We start from the raw sequence: 19,421 nt of genomic DNA on the forward strand, positions 1-19,421 counted from the left end.
ATTAATTCGTAAAATAAATGTTTTTCGAGGTTTTTTTTTTGTTAATTTCTTATGGAAACTACTTTGAACGGCAAATCGAAAAAAAAATCTATATCATTTTGAGGTTTCCGCTCCAAGAGGTAGATGGCGTTTAAAGCTATTTCCCAAGTCACAATAGCCCTGTTCTATTAGATGTGGTAGTTTACTCGTGAGTAGAATTCTAGTACAACAACTACACATTCCTATCTCCTCGAGTAGAAGATTCTGTGTTATTTGTAGTACTAGATCTACTCATGAGTAAACTACCATCTCCAATGGAACGGGGCTAATATCTTTTGTGGCGTAAGGGTATGAAAGTTAACTTTTTTAAACCAAATGTCAAAAGGAATTGACAAAAGCCGCCATGAATCGACAAACTATAGCAAGACTGGAAACTGAGCTGTCAAATTACTTTTACCTACAAGCTGCGAGGTGTGGTAAATTCGTGATTCGTGAATCTATCTATTACTATATTTCCACCTAACTTAAATCCGAGATTTAGCTAAGTAGATTTAGAATAAATCTACTTAGATTATTCTAAATCTAGGCAGGGGCGTAGCTGCTGCTGTATCAGCTGTATCCACGTAAAAGGGCCCCCGGAATAAAGAGGCCCCCTCCTCCTTGAGACCAGAGCACAAGACGTTTGTGAAAAAAATTCACTAAAATCTATAAACCTAAAATAAAACTTGATTAATAGAGGATTAGTATTTGGGGGGTCGAAATACACCAGATCAATTTTAGCCTAATTCCAATTATCGTATCGAACTGAAACACTGAACTAAAATACTATTTTATTACTAAGTTTAAAATTTTATTTACTCGTAATTATCTTTATAAATAAATAGTACTATAAAAAAATTATTTGAATGACTGCATGCTATCGCGCTCCACCCTCCAGAATCATGAAACAAAAAACTAGCAAAGGTTGGCTCTGAAAACCCTACCAATCTGACTGAAAACTCTGGAGGATATTTGTTTTTTTGGAAAAAGGGTTCGCGATATAAAAATTCCCAGAAATGTCATTATTTTTGATTTTTCGTTATTGGTGGTGGTCTCTTAACCCCACCTCACAATTACAGTATTTTTTTTTTATCTGTAAACCTAATTCTGCTCCAAATTTGTTATAAGCTTTCAAAAAATATATTTATTTTTTTTTTTTTGTAAAATTTGGTTCTATAACTAAAATATTTTGTATTTTCTTGAAATTTTTAATTAAAAAAAAAATTGAAACCATGGCTGAAGATGAAATTGTAATAATACCAAAAACTTTTGAAGAATTATTTAAAATTTATTCAAATTATAAACTCAATCCACTTGATATTGAAAATGAAGTCTATGAAGCCATTTTACTTTCCCAAATTGATTTTTGGTTAGCCAAATCAGAACTTTTGAAGGTAGTTTTTTCAACAACTGACACTGGCATGGCATGGATGAAATTCAAGTTTGGTTCTTTTCGAGTTTTTTTTTTTTTACACAACATAAAAATAATATAATTGTTTTAGAAAGTGGCGACTAGATTATGATGAATTTCAAGACTTTTTAAAAGATATTTGTACTGCAAAAAATTTAGATATTGAAGAAATTAAGATGCAGATGACAGAAGCAGGTCCACCAATGGGTGAAGCAGAACAACCTCTAGGTGTCAAATAAAATTATTGGAAAAAATATAAACTGAAGTTCTGTATTTAAAAATTTGTTTATCTTTAAAAAAATAGCCTTTAAGCCTAGTATGTACGCAGATTGAGATAAATTTTAGCTTATTTAGCCTTTAAGGCATATGTAACTACAACGGCAACTTTTTGCAAAAGTCAAAAAGTGAACATTTTCAAACTCATTTTGTGACAGATTTTCGGACCGAAAAATTTAAAACAATGATGCAGAAGAAAGTTCTTATCAAAAATAATTTTTGTAATTTCTTTCGAAATCAAATGGGGCTAGAAAGAAAAAAATAACTTTCGTCTGCGATTAAGAATAATTGTTGAAGGAGAGCCTTCTTTTTCAAAATGGATGTTATTTTAACTATTCATTTAATAGCTTTTTAAATTTTGTTTTAAATTAACAGAAGGAAACCCGTGGCCTTAATTACTCATTTTTATTTTTTTTTTTTTATTTGCACAATGACAACATGAGCATACAGCTGGTAAAACCCTAGAGTTGATAACATAATTCATAGTGTACAGTCCGGTTCTGAAGTTTTCATAGTAGTTTCCATTTTTCGTATAGAAAATTCTAATCTAGGATACCCTGAATTAAAAGTAGTACTGCAGCTGCAGCAGAACTGCAAAATACAATGGATAGTATTGGCTAGATTGAGATTAAATTCTGGCAAATTTAGATTGTTCTAAAAAAAAACGAAAAAAGACAGCTCATCTGTCAAGTCTGTATCATATTTTTTCTCATTTTTAATACATTAAATCAGATAAAAATGCTAGGTATCTAAAAAGAGACGGGAATTTTTTTTTTTTACTAAACCAGATAGGTATTTAAAGTGTTCCCTCAAATGTAATTTAAAAGAAAAAATTACAAACATAGAAGAAAGTTGCTCAGTCAAAAGTATTAGGAACAAACATTTTTTAAAAAAAGGAGGCTGTAGATAAAAAGCACAAAAAAGTTAACAAATTATTTGTTGATCTACCAAATTTGAATGTGCATGGCATATGTCAATGTCTGTAAAATGTCAACTCGTTTTTATTTTTAATATAGGTAATATCTTTTTAACTTTTTTTACATTGTTTGCACATTCACTCGTAATGTCATTTTTCATTTCAAACATGTAATGCTGCTCTAAATGTACCTATTTTGAATGCATTAAAAATGAGAAAAATGAAGCAGTATACGGGTTTCATAAAATGGTAGTCCTATTCTATGAAGACCAATTTAAATTTAAACCTAAGCATTGGGAATGGCAACCAATGTAAGAATCCACCATAAGACATCATCGTAAAACCTTTAATATAAAAATACCAACATATTAATTTCCAAATTGTGTTTTTATTAAATTTTTAAATTCATTAATTAAAAAAACAAAAATCAATTTCTTTCCCCTTCTCAGAAGAAATATTCTATAAATCGGTGTCTTAAGTTCTTATTGGCTAAAGGATATAACACCAATATTATATTTATATGCATGTATATACTCGACGGTATTATATAGAAATAAAAATATGAATAATATAAATAACAATTTTTTAACTTAAAACTGGTAAACTCTAAGTACAGCACAAGGAACAATTATGTGCACCATCTATATCAATTATGAAGATTCATTCTTTCCAGGAGTTGCTTCTTCTTTTTGTTCACGCGGATGACGAGGCTGTTGTTGTTGTTGTTGTTGTTGTCGTTCGCTAGGTAATGGTCTTAAATATGTTACACCACCTCCTTCGCCACTAGAAGCACCACGTTGTGTATGACGATGAGGAATCTCAAGTTGTTCTTGAGTATATTCTGGATGTTCTTTGATATATTGCTCATATGGAACTGGAACTGGTACGGGAACAGCTTGCACGGGGTAGCCAGCATCAACAAGAGCTTGGAACTCAGCTTGAGTGATGGGTTTACCATCTGGAGGTGGCAATTCTAGATGTTTAGAATTGCTTTGAACCTTTGTCTTTTGAGATGGCTGGACACCAGTGCTCTGTGACACATAGATGCTCGATTGTGAAGGAGCTGCTGTTGGCACTGCGTATTGCTGGTACTCTTGTTGTTGCTGTTGGATCGGTGATGGCTGTTGCTGTTGTTGTGTTTGTTGTTGGTTCGGTTCACCGTAATAAAATTGAACTGGACCAAGATTTTGTTTTCCTTGATTTTTGGACTTGCTAGTATGAAGCTTTACTCGGTATTGTCCGCTTCCTGAAGATGATTTACTTGGTTTTGAAGGTGACGGCGATGATTCAATAACATATTGAGGCTGAGATGTGGAAAAGGCTGATGGAACATATTTTTTGTGCTCATGGTTGATAGTTGGGGCAGTAGGTGAAGGTTGGAATCCGTTGTATTGAACGACCGATGGGGAGTAGTATTGACTAGCTTGTCCAACTGTTGTAGGGGGTGAAGCTGTGGTGGAATATGACTTTGGTTGCAAGAATGGTGACCGACTTGATAGAAGAGCTGGTGGACTGGAATGACGGTATCCAGATGGTCTATTCGAGGCAAGAAGCTTTTCTATTTCTTTCTCAAGTGATGACTCAGCCAATGGATGATTGGGAAGTGTTCGGTAGCTTACTGCCGAAGGTCCATGGTAAAAGTTGACTTGTTGACCTTGAGCTTGCTGTTGGGGTTGAGCTCTGATATGCTGTTGCTGTTGTGGCAGATATTGTTGTCCTTGATGAGGACCAGCACGTGGAGCTTGGCTATAACCAGAATAATCAGGAGATTCTTCAGGCTTAGAGCGATAATTAACTAGACCTTGTCGTTCTACGGGTCTAATTTGTGGTCCTGGTTGAGAATATGAAGCTCTGGCTTGAGCTTCTTGCAGTGCTCTAGCTTGAAGCTCTTCCTCAATGAGTTTCAAAAGGTGTTCCTCTTGAAGTGACTGATATTGTGCTTGTTGAGGTTGTTGTTCTTGCTGCTGTTGTTGTTGAGGTATGTATTCCGATGGTCGGAATTGGCCGTGGGCAGGAGTGAACCGAACCTGTGCCTGTGACTGTAATTGCTGTTGGGCATACTGTTCTTCAGCAGCATATTGTTGTAGTTGAGCAGATGAAGGTTTCTTAACAAGCGTGTGTGATTTACCTTCTGCAACAGCCTTGGCTTGATGATTGCGACTTGTGTCTTGCAGATAGGCAAAGTGCTGAATCTATTGGTACAAAAAAGACACAGAAAAAAGCAAAATCAAACAAAATTCAAACAATGCGTGGGAAGAAAGTATAGATATTTGCAAAAAAAAAGCTAAAGAAATAATTATATAGTATATACCCATAGAAACTATGGATGAAGTCTTTCTTCAGCTTGCCAAATGAGCTGTATGATGATGGGAATCTCTTTCCATCGATTCACACACAACATAATATAAAATGTGTGGTAATATAATTGCAGTCCAAAAGTATTACAATGTGACTTCATTTCCACCTTATGACAGTCATGGCCTGATGGATGTGAGTGTGCTGGCTGTTATTTGCAAAAATATTTCACAATCTTTTAGGCAGGTAAAAGGTATGGTAAGGTAAGGTGCTATGCTGCCTTCATGTTTGTAATTAATTACAGAAACGATGTGAAACGATAATTGTCACAGTTCTTTGGCAATATTTCAAGACAAACATACTACATACGAGTATGATATGATTGCTAGATGTTGTTAGAGGTCTTGTTATTGTCAAACAATTTACTTAAGACTTTAAAGTTAAGTGGAGCGGTTGGTGATAGGTTTTTGAATGAGATTTTAAATGTTTAAGATTAGATTGTATGCGGTTGTGTTTTTTAATGAATATTTTAAAAATGAAATGGTTTTGATTTAGTATCAAATCATTTAACGCAATATTGTTATGCAACATCATAAAAAATAATTTATAGTTCATCAAAATTAATTAGACTAGAGGTATGCGTTTTTAGACGGAAATAGAGAGAGCATGTGTGTATTTAATTGGTATGCAAGACACATTATTGCTCTGGCACAGTTGATGGAATTTTTAAGAAATTAATGCAGCAAAGATTGTTAAAGTATCTATTTTTTTATTCGTTACACTTTGGACTTAATCGTGTAAATATTTATGAGTGCATTTTGCGAATGGTTTTATATGTAATATATATAACGTAGGCACAAATTACTTCTTTAATTTGATTGATAATTGGCTTACAACAGCGAACATAATTTAATACGAAACATATATTTCACGTACTGAAGTGGAATTTTTAAATAATTACTCCAATCAAAAACTGTATCTAACTCGAAAGTATTGTGACTTTAAATGGTGGCTTTCCACATACGAAAATCTGTTTTGAAAACTGTAATTATTTTTCCTGAATTATTCATGGTGAGTACCGTTATTTTTGTTTTTAAATAAAGCGAACTCAGAAATGTCTTTAAAAAACACTTGTTGCCCAATTAAAAGTAAGTTGACTTCTGGGTCTTTAGTAGCAAGTAGCACAGAATTACTTAAAAAAAAGGTTATGATTTCTAAAGCACTTCTGACATTCATCTTTAAGAATGACTTAAGGTAATATTTAACAGATACAAAGAGCAAAAGTGCACTGTTAAAATATATTTAAAAGAATACCTTATAAATTATGTAATTCTATGTGGGCTGACGGTCTCTTTTCTTTTTTTTTTATTTTATCTCCTACTCCGACGTTTTGAGTGTGTTTACACTCTTCTTTAAGGCTAAATAATTTTTAAAATTTTTAATATTTAAATTCTAATACACAAACCTTCTATTTAATCTTAAAAAAATTAACCTCAGGAGGTTTAAGCCCTTGTTTCTGGTTTTTGTTTTTTAATAAATTTCAAATACTTCAAAATTAAAAAATTAAAAGTCTTGAAAAAGATGTTTTAATTCATCGAAATTTCAAAACGTTGGAGTAGAAGATAAAATAAAGTAGCCAAATAGACCTCAAGCTCAAATAAAATTTTTTTATTGTGATGATACCCACTTATTCAAATCGTGATGCTTATGTAAAGACGTTTCGCTTTAGGTTAGGAAAATAGTGGAGGCATGGTATAAAATCGTGTCAAAGAATATTAGATTTTTTTTTATTGTTCAATACATTTGTATTAAGCAAATAAAAACAACTTTGTTTAAACTTTTGTGAAAACTTCGATCATTTGGCTCGAAAAAAGTTTGAATGGATCTATTTAAAAAAAATTATAAGATCCATAGACATTTGTTGGTCTTTTTGTTCAAATAAATTTTTGTGCACATTAATAAAATATTGATGCTTAAAGACATACATATCTAATGTTTCCCTTTTTTTAAAGTATAATTAATTAATGAATCTTATATTAGCAAAAGCATAATGCATCAAAATTTAAAAAAATAAGAAAATAAGAATAAACAAACAAACTAGCCTTATTTATTTGGTTTTATTGACCAAATTTGTTTAAGCACAAACATTTTTTCTACCGTTCGTATTGAGATGGCAGTTGAATATGAAAAATTTTTAGTAGGTACTATATTTTTAGGAAAACTTTAAACTCATAGCTTTTCAAAAAACGCCTTAACTAATTTTGGTAATTTTATTCTTATAATTTATGTACAAAACGTCAAAACTTTCATACTTTTTGGGATATGATTCTGTAGAGAAACTATACCCTACCCCTGTCTATTTGTACATAAATAAAGTTTATTTCGACCACAGTACACATAAAAAGGTTATATCTTTCGAGTGCATGTTTTGACAATTTGGCGACCAATGTCAGTATGAAGAAAAGTAACAGCTATTAGGTCTCCAGGTTCTGACAAATAGTCTCCATTTTTTGACAAACTAATTTTGATAACGTTCGGAAGATATTATCTTATTATGTGTACTGTGCATTTTGACAATTTTTTTTTGATAGCTAGGAGGTGCGTTCAATATACTCGTAATTTTTTGAAAATTGAAAAGAATTTTTCTTTTTTAAGGAAAAGGCATTCATTCTTGGTTCTGTTTTTTTTGTGTAAAAATAGATCTTATTTAAAATTGTACTCGATTCACAGTTTTACGGATGCCTTATGCCGACTTTTCACGAGTTGATTTAAGCCGCACGGCTTAAGTCGACTAGGATTTTTCTATGGGGATTGTCACTTTAGTCACCTGCAAGATGCGACTTACATTCACACGAGTCGAAAAGCTTCGCCCCACGGCAAAAATCGACTCGTGAAAAGTCGGCATTACACATGTGCTTTTTTAAAAGACAGTACATCGCAATATTTAAATAAATAGAAACTACGTAAGCCTTTCAAGGTAGGATCGATTTTTCCTTAATGTTTTCACACAATTCTGCCAACAGAATCTATGATTAATTTACCTTAAAAAATAGTACGTATACGCCACAGTGACTACACAGTATTTCTTCTTCTTTCACGAATTTCAATTTTTTTTTTCTGACCCAATGCCTACTTCTCACGGTATAAAGTGAATAATAAAATAAATTAAAATCAATTTTTTTCTGCACCGTGCCTATAGGATTGCAATCTTGAAGATAATTATCGTTATGACTAAAATAATTTTGCATCTTCGATATGTCCACCACCTCCGCATAAATATATATTTTTCTATGCTTTTTATATACGAAAACAAAAAAAAAAAGATATACTATTTTATTTATAGGTTTTTCATAACAAGCAAACGAGTTAATGAGAATCTATCTATATCTATACTGGCTGCAAATTATGAAAACTGAAAGAAGCAACAAAAAAAAACATCCGCCAGCTAATTTAAGGTTGATGCCAATGGAGCGAGAAATTCCTCCGGTTACACCATCTTCTTCGCCCCCCAACTCAGCTGTTGAAATCGGAGAAGAAACGTGAACTTCAAGTCACGATAGCGACCTCTTGAATAATCTGTTTATATAATTTTTTTTTTTTATTTTTATGTTTGTATTTTTCTTCAGTTTGTGACTTTATTTGAGAATACCACATAAGATTGCCATTGCATTAACCTTTTGTCTTTTCACTTTCACAATAAATAATAAAAAAAAAAATAACAGACACTAATTCTAGTTTGTCGCCTTTTGCTACGAGTCGTATTCACATCGTTTGATGTTCTTCAGTTTCCAACTTTGTTGGTAAACAAGCTCTAAATTTTTGAATGGACAAATTGACGCTACTCTATGTGATTAATGGACTTGGAAGCTCTTAAAAATTTGCAGAAGGATCTCAAATGTTTACAAGACTAAAACAAGTAGCTTTGTATGCAAAAATATAAAAAAAAAATTAAACTAACATAAACCGGATACTGTGGTGGCGCTGGTGTAGTGGAGATCTAATTTCTGATATAAACAATCTTACCTCTTGACTTTGCTCCAGTTGCGGTCCTAACGCTTGTAACTGCTGACTGTGTGGCCTACTTGTTGGCTGATAATTGCGCAATTGCTGATCGTGTGGTGACAATGGACGAATTAGAAAATGATTTGGTTTCGGTCCATAAATTGTTTCTTGAGGTTGTTCGGGATCATCTTGTTTTTCATTTGCATATGATGCAGTATCACTCGAACCAATTTGTCGTTTATCCTTGGTTTCGGTAATTTTAATTTTTGTATCTTCATCTGGAGTCACTTTAGATTTGTCATCAGCTTTTTTATCAATACCATGTGCACTAAAGATACCTGAAAAAGTAAATGAAATAGTTTCTTGGTTGTAGTTGTTATTTACATAAATAAGAGCAACGATGATAGGGAGATCTTAGTTATTGATTTCTATTTATGAATATTAATACAGGGTGTCCCAAAAGTAATGGATCAAACGAAGTATGCTGATAGGGGACCTTAAGGGCTCTCAGAATTTGGTAACTTGTTCATCCCAAATCCTTACGGTTTTCGATTTAATGCAATTCTTGTGAAATTTTGAAAAATCGCTACTTTGCAACAGTATTTTGCTTCCTGCTGCCATTATTGATTTTTGTTTTTTACAATTCTTTTACTAAAACATTGACAAATAATTAGGAGCAATTAATAAATCAAAATATTTTTTATTCCATACACCATTTTGCTGCAAATTAACTAACAGTTTCAAGTTTTATAAAAAATCAATTTTTAACTTTTATTTGAGAGCAACACCGCAAACAAAATTTCTACGGTGTGAGAATGATTTATTATTTTAAAAAATTGCCCTGTTATTGTAGTTTTCAAAAATGTATAAAAGTTTGCAAAGTTGAACTTAGATCGCATAATATTACAATTTGAATTCAACAAAACAGGATTTTTCAGAACAAAAAACAAGCAAAAATAAACACATTTTCTCGAGCTGTTATTTGTTTATTTTTCTTTGAACAAAAGCCTCTATTTTTGTTTGTATTTTTGCTTTGAAAAACCCTGTTTTGTTGAATTCAAATTGTAATATTTTGCGATCTAACAGCACCTTTGGAAACTTTTATACATTTTTGAAAACTACAATAACTGGGCAACTTTTTGAAATAATAAACCATTCTCACACCGTAGAAATTTTGTTTGCGGTGTTGCTCTCAAATAAAAGTTAAAAATTGATTTTTTATAAAACTTGAAACTGTTAGTTAATTTGCAGCGAAATGGTGTATGGAATAAAAAATATTTTGATTAATTAATTGTTCCTAATTATTTGTCAATGTTTTAGTAAAAGAATTGTAAAAAACAAAAATCAATAATGGCAGCAGGAAGCAAAATATAAAATTGTTAAATCATGAGACCAATGCATTTATTTGATCTTTAAAGGCAACTTTAGGGCCAAAAGGTTGATAAATGTAGTTATTATTTACTTGTATACAAAAAGGTGTGTTTCAATTCTCGTTGTTGACAAAACTGTCAATTACCTATAGTATATGGCATTTAATTTCCCACAATAAGAACTTCATAATAAATGCTTTTTAAAATGCAATTTAAAATTGGTTTTTTTTGGGTCGTTTTTTTTCCCAAATCGTGTTTTGGGCGTTAAGTTAAATACTGGTCGAACCCTTTTCTCGTGTGTGGGAGTAAAGTTATGTTTTGTAAAACTTTTTTAATATCATTTTTTGGAGAATTCTCAGGAAATTATTTTAAATTGACCTTATTTTTTGAAAGTCGATATTTTCGTTGCGGAAATTTTAATAAAATTTCGTTTCAAAGAAAGAGGTGTACAATAACGCTCCTTTGAGGCCGTGTATGAATTGGGTTAAATATTTAGACGAGAATAAATTTTTGACACTATTGAGGTGAAAAGATACATTTTCAGCACGGCGCACAGTGGTGCCATTCTTCGTTTTTGGCGTCAAAATTCATTTGCACGGCCATTTCTGGACGAAAAGTCATGAAATTTGGTACACTGAATGATAATAGTATGGAGAATACAAAAAGGCTGCCAACTTTTTTTTTTTTTTATTCAAAATGGCGGCTCCAAAATGGCGGAAAGAATGAGCTTTAAAATAGAATTTTCATTTTCAAAACAGTATATAAGATAGAAATTGGGCTAAATTCATGTTAAAAAGGTGTTAGATTTAAGATTTAGGATTCATAGATTAATATTCTTTACAAAAAAATCAAAAAATTTTAAAACAAACAAAAAAATTCTAATTTAGTAAAACCTCTAAATACGCTATTTCATGTATATTTTTTTTGTCACTTATCACAATTTTGAGATCTCTTCTATTTATATTTCATAAGAAAATATTGGGGTTATATGGTTGCCAACTATGTTTTTAAGTAAATAAAGAAAACATGATATAATGAAAAGTTACAATGTTCAATAAAACTGAGAATTTATTTTTTCCGTAAACCAAAATATACTTTTCATATAGATTTTAACGTTCTAAATTCAAATCCGAAGTCGAAAAAAATCTATGACGTCACGTTTTTGAGATTTAAGCAGATCAAAACTAATTTTTATCTACGAAACGTGACGTCATAGATTTTTTTCGACTTCGGATTTGAATTTAGAACGTTAAAATCTATTAGAAAAGTATATTTTGGTTTACAGAATCTGATCACATTGTTCAAAGTAAAGTTTGTTAAAGATGCACATTTTCCCTGAGCTAAATTGTTAAACGTTCTCTGGTACCTATTATAATTTTAATTAGATATATTATAATCTCTGTAAGTAACTACTATAGCACGTAAAAAGTAAATATTAATAAATTGATCGATTTTTGAAAAATTTATTTTTCAAAATAAAAATTTAGAATATTTTGTTTTAAAAATTTAATAGTTGGGCCGAATTTCGGCATAAAATTCCGATCGAACGTTAACATAGGTACTGACGCTATATGTCATTATCTTTTTCTACTAGTTAAATACCTAGAGACAGAAATAGTCAAAACGTTAACATATGATAAAAATAATAGTAAATGAAAATTATCTTAGGAATACTGAAAACAGACATAATTGCTTTATTAATTTCAAGTCATCTGCTATTACTTAATTGCTTTAAAGTATTGGTTCATTTTTTTTTAAATTAAAAAGTGAAAAAAAAAGAATCGTCTTCGTTTTCGTCATGAATAACTTTTATCATTGTATAATAGAACTCTATGTAGTTGAACCTGTCCAACAGTTAAGTAGGTAAAAATAGAAAAAAAATCACTGTTTTTTTGAAGTAAGAAATTTAACTAAAATGTTCCAAATAGGTGATCTTATAACAGTACTTTCTGTCAAAACTTCTATACTTTTGAAATATTTCTTATGTGTGGCATAAATTGTATCTAAGTAAATAACTAATAACAGAACACTTTGTACCCAAAATTCTGTACACAAATACAGATTTTTCAATCGAATTTAGTCTCTGAATATTTTTTGCAATTCCACCATACCGTTTGGTTCTTGAAACTGTTAGTTAATTTGCAGCGAAATGGTGTATGGAATAAAAAATATTTTGATTAATTAATTGTTCCTAATTATTTGTCAATGTTTTAGTAAAAGAATTGTAAAAAACAAAAATCAATAATGGCAGCAGGAAGCAAAATACTGTTGCAAAGTAGCGATTTTTCAAAATTTCACAAGAATTGCATTTAATCGAAAACCGTAAGGATTTGGGATGAACAAGATACCAAATTCTGAGAGCCCTTAAGATCCCCTATCAGCATACTTCGTTTGATCCATTACTTTTGGGACACCCTGTATATTAATGCTCATCGAAATATGTTATAGAGATCGATATGATTTGTGGGCCATTAAAATATTTTTATTGTTTACGAAACCACTAAAGCGTAGGTTTTTAAACCTTATAACCTTAAAAGCTCTAAACAAGATTTTTTTTTACTGACTTAATTTGGATAGCAAATTTAAAAAAAAATCAATTCACTCTTGTACGGTGACATTAAAGGCTATATGATTGATTTTTTTTTTTTGCTTTCAACCTAAAAAACCGAAACCTTCACATTTAAAAATTATTGCAATAAAAATAATAATATTATAAAATGTAAGGGAGTTTTTTCTCAGTGAGAAGATGGCCGTAGATAACCTATCATCAACACTATAAAATTGTTAAATCATGAGACCAATGCATTTATTTGATCTTTAAAGGCAACTTTAGGGCCAAAAGGTTGATAAATGTAGTTATTATTTACTTGTATACAAAAAGGTGTGTTTCAATTCTCGTTGTTGACAAAACTGTCAATTACCTATAGTATATGGCATTTAATTTCCCACAATAAGAACTTCATAATAAATGCTTTTTAAAATGCAATTTAAAATTGGTTTTTTTTGGGTCGTTTTTTTTCCCAAATCGTGTTTTGGGCGTTAAGTTAAATACTGGTCGAACCCTTTTCTCGTGTGTGGGAGTAAAGTTATGTTTTGTAAAACTTTTTTAATATCATTTTTTGGAGAATTCTCAGGAAATTATTTTAAATTGACCTTATTTTTTGAAAGTCGATATTTTCGTTGCGGAAATTTTAATAAAATTTCGTTTCAAAGAAAGAGGTGTACAATAACGCTCCTTTGAGGCCGTGTATGAATTGGGTTAAATATTTAGACGAGAATAAATTTTTGACACTATTGAGGTGAAAAGATACATTTTCAGCACGGCGCACAGTGGTGCCATTCTTCGTTTTTGGCGTCAAAATTCATTTGCACGGCCATTTCTGGACGAAAAGTCATGAAATTTGGTACACTGAATGATAATAGTATGGAGAATACAAAAAGGCTGCCAACTTTTTTTTTTTTTTATTCAAAATGGCGGCTCCAAAATGGCGGAAAGAATGAGCTTTAAAATAGAATTTTCATTTTCAAAACAGTATATAAGATAGAAATTGGGCTAAATTCATGTTAAAAAGGTGTTAGATTTAAGATTTAGGATTCATAGATTAATATTCTTTACAAAAAAATCAAAAAATTTTAAAACAAACAAAAAAATTCTAATTTAGTAAAACCTCTAAATACGCTATTTCATGTATATTTTTTTTGTCACTTATCACAATTTTGAGATCTCTTCTATTTATATTTCATAAGAAAATATTGGGGTTATATGGTTGCCAACTATGTTTTTAAGTAAATAAAGAAAACATGATATAATGAAAAGTTACAATGTTCAATAAAACTGAGAATTTATTTTTTCCGTAAACCAAAATATACTTTTCATATAGATTTTAACGTTCTAAATTCAAATCCGAAGTCGAAAAAAATCTATGACGTCACGTTTTTGAGATTTAAGCAGATCAAAACTAATTTTTATCTACGAAACGTGACGTCATAGATTTTTTTCGACTTCGGATTTGAATTTAGAACGTTAAAATCTATTAGAAAAGTATATTTTGGTTTACAGAATCTGATCACATTGTTCAAAGTAAAGTTTGTTAAAGATGCACATTTTCCCTGAGCTAAATTGTTAAACGTTCTCTGGTACCTATTATAATTTTAATTAGATATATTATAATCTCTGTAAGTAACTACTATAGCACGTAAAAAGTAAATATTAATAAATTGATCGATTTTTGAAAAATTTATTTTTCAAAATAAAAATTTAGAATATTTTGTTTTAAAAATTTAATAGTTGGGCCGAATTTCGGCATAAAATTCCGATCGAACGTTAACATAGGTACTGACGCTATATGTCATTATCTTTTTCTACTAGTTAAATACCTAGAGACAGAAATAGTCAAAACGTTAACATATGATAAAAATAATAGTAAATGAAAATTATCTTAGGAATACTGAAAACAGACATAATTGCTTTATTAATTTCAAGTCATCTGCTATTACTTAATTGCTTTAAAGTATTGGTTCATTTTTTTTTAAATTAAAAAGTGAAAAAAAAAGAATCGTCTTCGTTTTCGTCATGAATAACTTTTATCATTGTATAATAGAACTCTATGTAGTTGAACCTGTCCAACAGTTAAGTAGGTAAAAATAGAAAAAAAATCACTGTTTTTTTGAAGTAAGAAATTTAACTAAAATGTTCCAAATAGGTGATCTTATAACAGTACTTTCTGTCAAAACTTCTATACTTTTGAAATATTTCTTATGTGTGGCATAAATTGTATCTAAGTAAATAACTAATAACAGAACACTTTGTACCCAAAATTCTGTACACAAATACAGATTTTTCAATCGAATTTAGTCTCTGAATATTTTTTGCAATTCCACCATACCGTTTGGTTCTCTTTAACAAAAATATAGTCCAGGTTAAAAAAAAAATTAAGTATCTTACTAATACAACATTTTAAATCTACTTTGAATACATAACATCAAAATTGCTGGTTAGGATAAAGGGGTTAAATGGTTTTCTTTTTTTTTCTGACAGAAGAACGTCTTACAAAGTAAGAAAAGAATATCCTTCATTCATCGGTACTTCTCTAGAGATTCTTGACTGAATTAAGTATATTGTCATTCTTCTATCATCTGAATTGTGAGGTTCTGCCGCCGCCGTTCGTTAAAAAAGAACTAATCGAGATTTTGAAAACTCCGTATTATAGTATTCAAAAAGTGAGAATGAATTGAGTTTGAAAATACATATATTTTTTTTATTAATTGAAGTTTTGTCTTCACTTTTTACCGACTTCCAAAAAGGAAAAGGTATTCAATTCGTCTGTTTTTTTTTTGTTGTGTTTGTTACTTCATAACTTTGGACTTAGTGAACCAATATTGATAATTCTTTTTGTATTGGAAAGCTGGTGCCTGTACGTGTTTCATTGTCTGATCTCGTCATTTCAATTTCGTTCAGTTTTGGCCATAGAAACTATTAAAAAAAAAAACCATAAAACCCAGTTTTGATCCATGGAAGTCGGTTTTGTTTTTTGATAAAAATGATTATATGTATTTTTAATAACCGTTTTCTTCATTTTTGAAATTTTAACTATTCTCTATAAAGTTTTAAATACTTTGTGTAACGTAAATAGGCAAATCTACATTTATTTATTTATTTTAAATTATAACGTTGAACATAATAAGAAATTATATTGTTCTTGGTCCCTTCCTTCTATTCCAAACTTAAGAAAATTCAAATTCACCAAAATTATAAACGGCCAGTTTAATATTTTTTTTTCTTTTTTTTGAAACTCACCAATAAGGAGGCAGCAAATTAGTAACGCTGTTTTCATACTGCCCATTTTGTTACACTTTTGAGTTGTTTATTTAATGTTAGATGCAAGATCTATAAATAATTTTTTTAGATTCAACTATGTTTTTTTCTAATTTTTTTAGCACATTTTCTTGTTTTGATAATCCTGATGAAAGGTAGATGTGAATTCCTTTTTTTTTTTTATTTGTGTAGGTATCCTTGTGTATTTTTTATATCCACACTAATTTATTAATCTTAAATTAATAAGCAAGATAAATAAAAAAAACTCTACACTCAATGATATTATATTATAGTGGCAACAGGTAGGTATAACAATATAATTTAAGATTTCAACAAATTCACTGTGCGAACAGATTATTTAATGGAATAAATTTTCCGGACACAAGACAACATGCCAAAAGAGACGACGGATACTCTATAAGCGGCTCCAAACACGATTCTGTGGTATGAATCTAACTTGCACTGGCATTTATAAAAACTCCACATCGATGAGACCTTTTCGTTAGATTTAGTTTGTGTGTTTTCCTGGCTTTTTTTTTTTGTATCTTTTTTTTTAACAAATATTTTTTTTTCTATCTGTTTCTCATACTGAAAGAGAAAGGCCATCATCCATTTGGCATGACTATATACAACACAGTCGATATCCACGGAAGTGAGGAGGTGGTGGGCATGGGCATTGTCTTTGGATGGTTTTGTGATGTTTTTATTTTAAATTTCCATTATTTGTTGTTGGGTTTTTTTCGATGGTTTGTGTCTAATATAAATCTATACAGTCACCTTCCAAGTCACCATGTTCATACATAATCCACCGATAGATTTTCCAATGAAGATTCTGTAAATGAAGATTAATGTGACCAGGTCGAGAAATGCTTCGAACGAAATTCGGCTTCGCAATAAGGCATAATATCTTGGACCAAGTTTTTCGGACTTTTTTGAACTCATAGATTCTATATGCATGACTTCTTGTGGTCTAAGATGAATTTTCTGGATTTGCTTATTCTTCAAGGTACAACTTGTATATGCAATTCAATAAGATGGCAGCTTTTTGTATCACATACTTAGTTTGTCATGGCTATTTGATGATGAAGCCATGGAAGGTGTTTAATTGGCTATGGAAACGATGAAGAAGAAGAAGAAAAACAACAACTACACGAACTTCTGTACGTGGTTTCATTGTGTGATCTCGTTATTTCGCGAGGGAATAAAATCTACTTATTTGTGTGTTGTTTATATGGACGAAGAAGACAACGACGGACGATGTTATTCATCGCGTGTTGGTATGTTCCCTAGGCTCTGCTGAGAGGATAGAAGTTGTAAATTACCATGTTTGTATGCTTTGAGATTTTTTGAATTTGTGTAACCCTATCGTGCATGTGACAGGTATTGAGATCTGAATTGTTGGTTGGAAAAAGAATTTTTTATTTGGCAATTGACAGGCGGTAAAACAAGTCGACCTTAACATTTAGATTATAACACTTCTTAACTTCTTTATAGGTCTTATGAAGTTATTTTTGCATCACACATGCATTAATTTGATGCAAGTAAATGCAAAGTGTGGTTGATGTTTAAATATTTGATCCATAAATATTGATCGACATGGTTAAAGAGGTTTGCAACTATCCAGTTGAAGGAAAAGAAAAATATTTTTCTTCAAATTTAATCAGTGAAAAAAAAAACATCTAACATTTACACATTAAGTTAACCTAGCATTAAATAGGTTATTTGCCTTTTTTTACTAAAGCAGCCAGCAAAACAAAATAAAAATATTATCATAATGTAATTAAATATTTGGCAACACACTAAAATTTTGACTGGCGTAAGATCAGAGTAGAATTCCAGCCCTAGAAGTAGTTTGTTAGCGACAATCTCAGCGTGTGGCTTAAAGCCACATTTTCTATCGCATGATGGTGATGATGGTTTATAGTTACGTTTGTTATCTCATGACTGACTCATGAAATTCGAGGTCGATTAACTTCTTGGTTCTTTTTGAGGTGATCCTTTCCAGTTTATAAGTGGCAGTTGTGTTAGGATGATGGTTACGTTCAGCCAATTATGGTAGAGTGACCCAGAGTCTGTGTTGCTGTAAATAGCTGTTCGCGTCCATAACTTCCATTGCAAACAGGTACCTACGTTGGCATAGGATGTCTTTATTTAGTGGGACTTATCAGTTGTTAAGAGTGGTTGGCGATGCTTCCGACAAGTTTTTTTTTTGCCTTTAAATATAAAGGTATTAAATTTATTTAAAGCATACATATTTAAAAAATAATTTACCCATATTCGCTTGCGATACTCAATGGCTCTCCGAAAATTTATAGTTATTGAATTTTGACATTTATTGAATGGTCAACAAAGGTGAGCTGGTATAATTGTTTTGTCAGCCATAAATTTGTTTTAATTATTTTGTTTTGCGTTTTATTGCGGGTCACTGTGGCGTATGTGTAACTTTTTTTATATTGAAATATTTAATTAGTTAATATAAATTGTAAAAATTGAAAACATATGGTAAGTAATTTTTGTATTTATTAATTATAATAATTTTAAAGAAGCTTTTTCATTTAAAAATACCAACATGTAATTTTGATCATATTTTGAATAAAAAAATCCAGTACCAATCACCTACATTTTCCTTTTAAGCAGGTGGGGGCTTCTTCATTGCAGACTGCAGGAAGAAAAACATAATCGCGAATTGATGTGAATTTATTATTGTTGCAAAAAAATAGCGTAATTTTAGTGATTTTTGTGGTTTTCAACTGATATAGTTTCTTAATTGAGGGCTTAAAGATGTAGTTAAGCAATGCAAACCTTTTTTTTCAAAATCTTAGCTCTAAACCTTGAGTAAGTCTAAACTTCAACAAATGTTCTATTTCGATTCTTAAGCTATGTATGTAAACGGAATGTGTGTCTGTATCTTATGTATACGAACAATGACCAAAAAATAAAGTACATTCTTATATTTTATCATTAACTTTTCTAGAAATCTCTTAAATTGAATAACTACTTTTGATATATGTAGTACATATTTTATATTTTGAACTGAAATTCTACTTTTTTAGTAACATTTTTTTATTAAAATGAAAATGAAGATTCTTGTACTTTAACAGTTAAGATGAAGGGTCCAGGGTAAAAACAGCAAAAGTCCATTCGAAATCGTTTCGAGAAAAACGTATTTTAAAATTTTGTTTTTCATACAACTTAGTACTAAAAGCACACAATTTATTTATTTTTTCAGCAAGGCTTAAATTTGTTTTATTAAATTAAGGATGCCATCAGATAGTGCTCAGTTATCAGATGATTTTGACATTGACTCTTACGTAACAT

General features: G+C 30.5%; 2 protein-coding genes across 2 annotated transcripts; one reads left to right on the top strand and one right to left on the bottom strand.

Annotated features, from left to right (window-relative positions):
- Nucleotides 1-1,165: 1,165 nt before the first annotated feature.
- On the top strand, nt 1,166-1,704 carry LOC129912595 (uncharacterized). The gene is made up of 2 exons (XM_055990907.1): nt 1,166-1,459; nt 1,521-1,704. The coding sequence occupies exons 1-2, from the start codon at nt 1,251-1,253 to the stop codon at nt 1,666-1,668; spliced, it is 357 nt and encodes a 118-aa protein (XP_055846882.1). The 5' UTR covers nt 1,166-1,250; the 3' UTR covers nt 1,669-1,704.
- A 1,309-nt stretch (nt 1,705-3,013) lies between these two features.
- Nucleotides 3,014-16,578, bottom strand: LOC129912578 (putative mediator of RNA polymerase II transcription subunit 12). Its single transcript, XM_055990887.1, has 3 exons — nt 16,086-16,578; nt 8,940-9,256; nt 3,014-4,813 (listed from the first exon to the last, which is right to left on the bottom strand). Exons 1-3 carry the CDS (start codon nt 16,129-16,131, stop codon nt 3,272-3,274), a joined length of 1,905 nt encoding a protein of 634 aa, XP_055846862.1. The 5' UTR covers nt 16,132-16,578; the 3' UTR covers nt 3,014-3,271.
- Nucleotides 16,579-19,421: the final 2,843 nt, after the last annotated feature.

The sequence above is a fragment of the Episyrphus balteatus genome, chromosome 2 (assembly GCF_945859705.1).
Source record: "Episyrphus balteatus chromosome 2, idEpiBalt1.1, whole genome shotgun sequence".
Lineage (NCBI taxonomy): Eukaryota > Metazoa > Arthropoda > Insecta > Diptera > Syrphidae > Episyrphus > Episyrphus balteatus.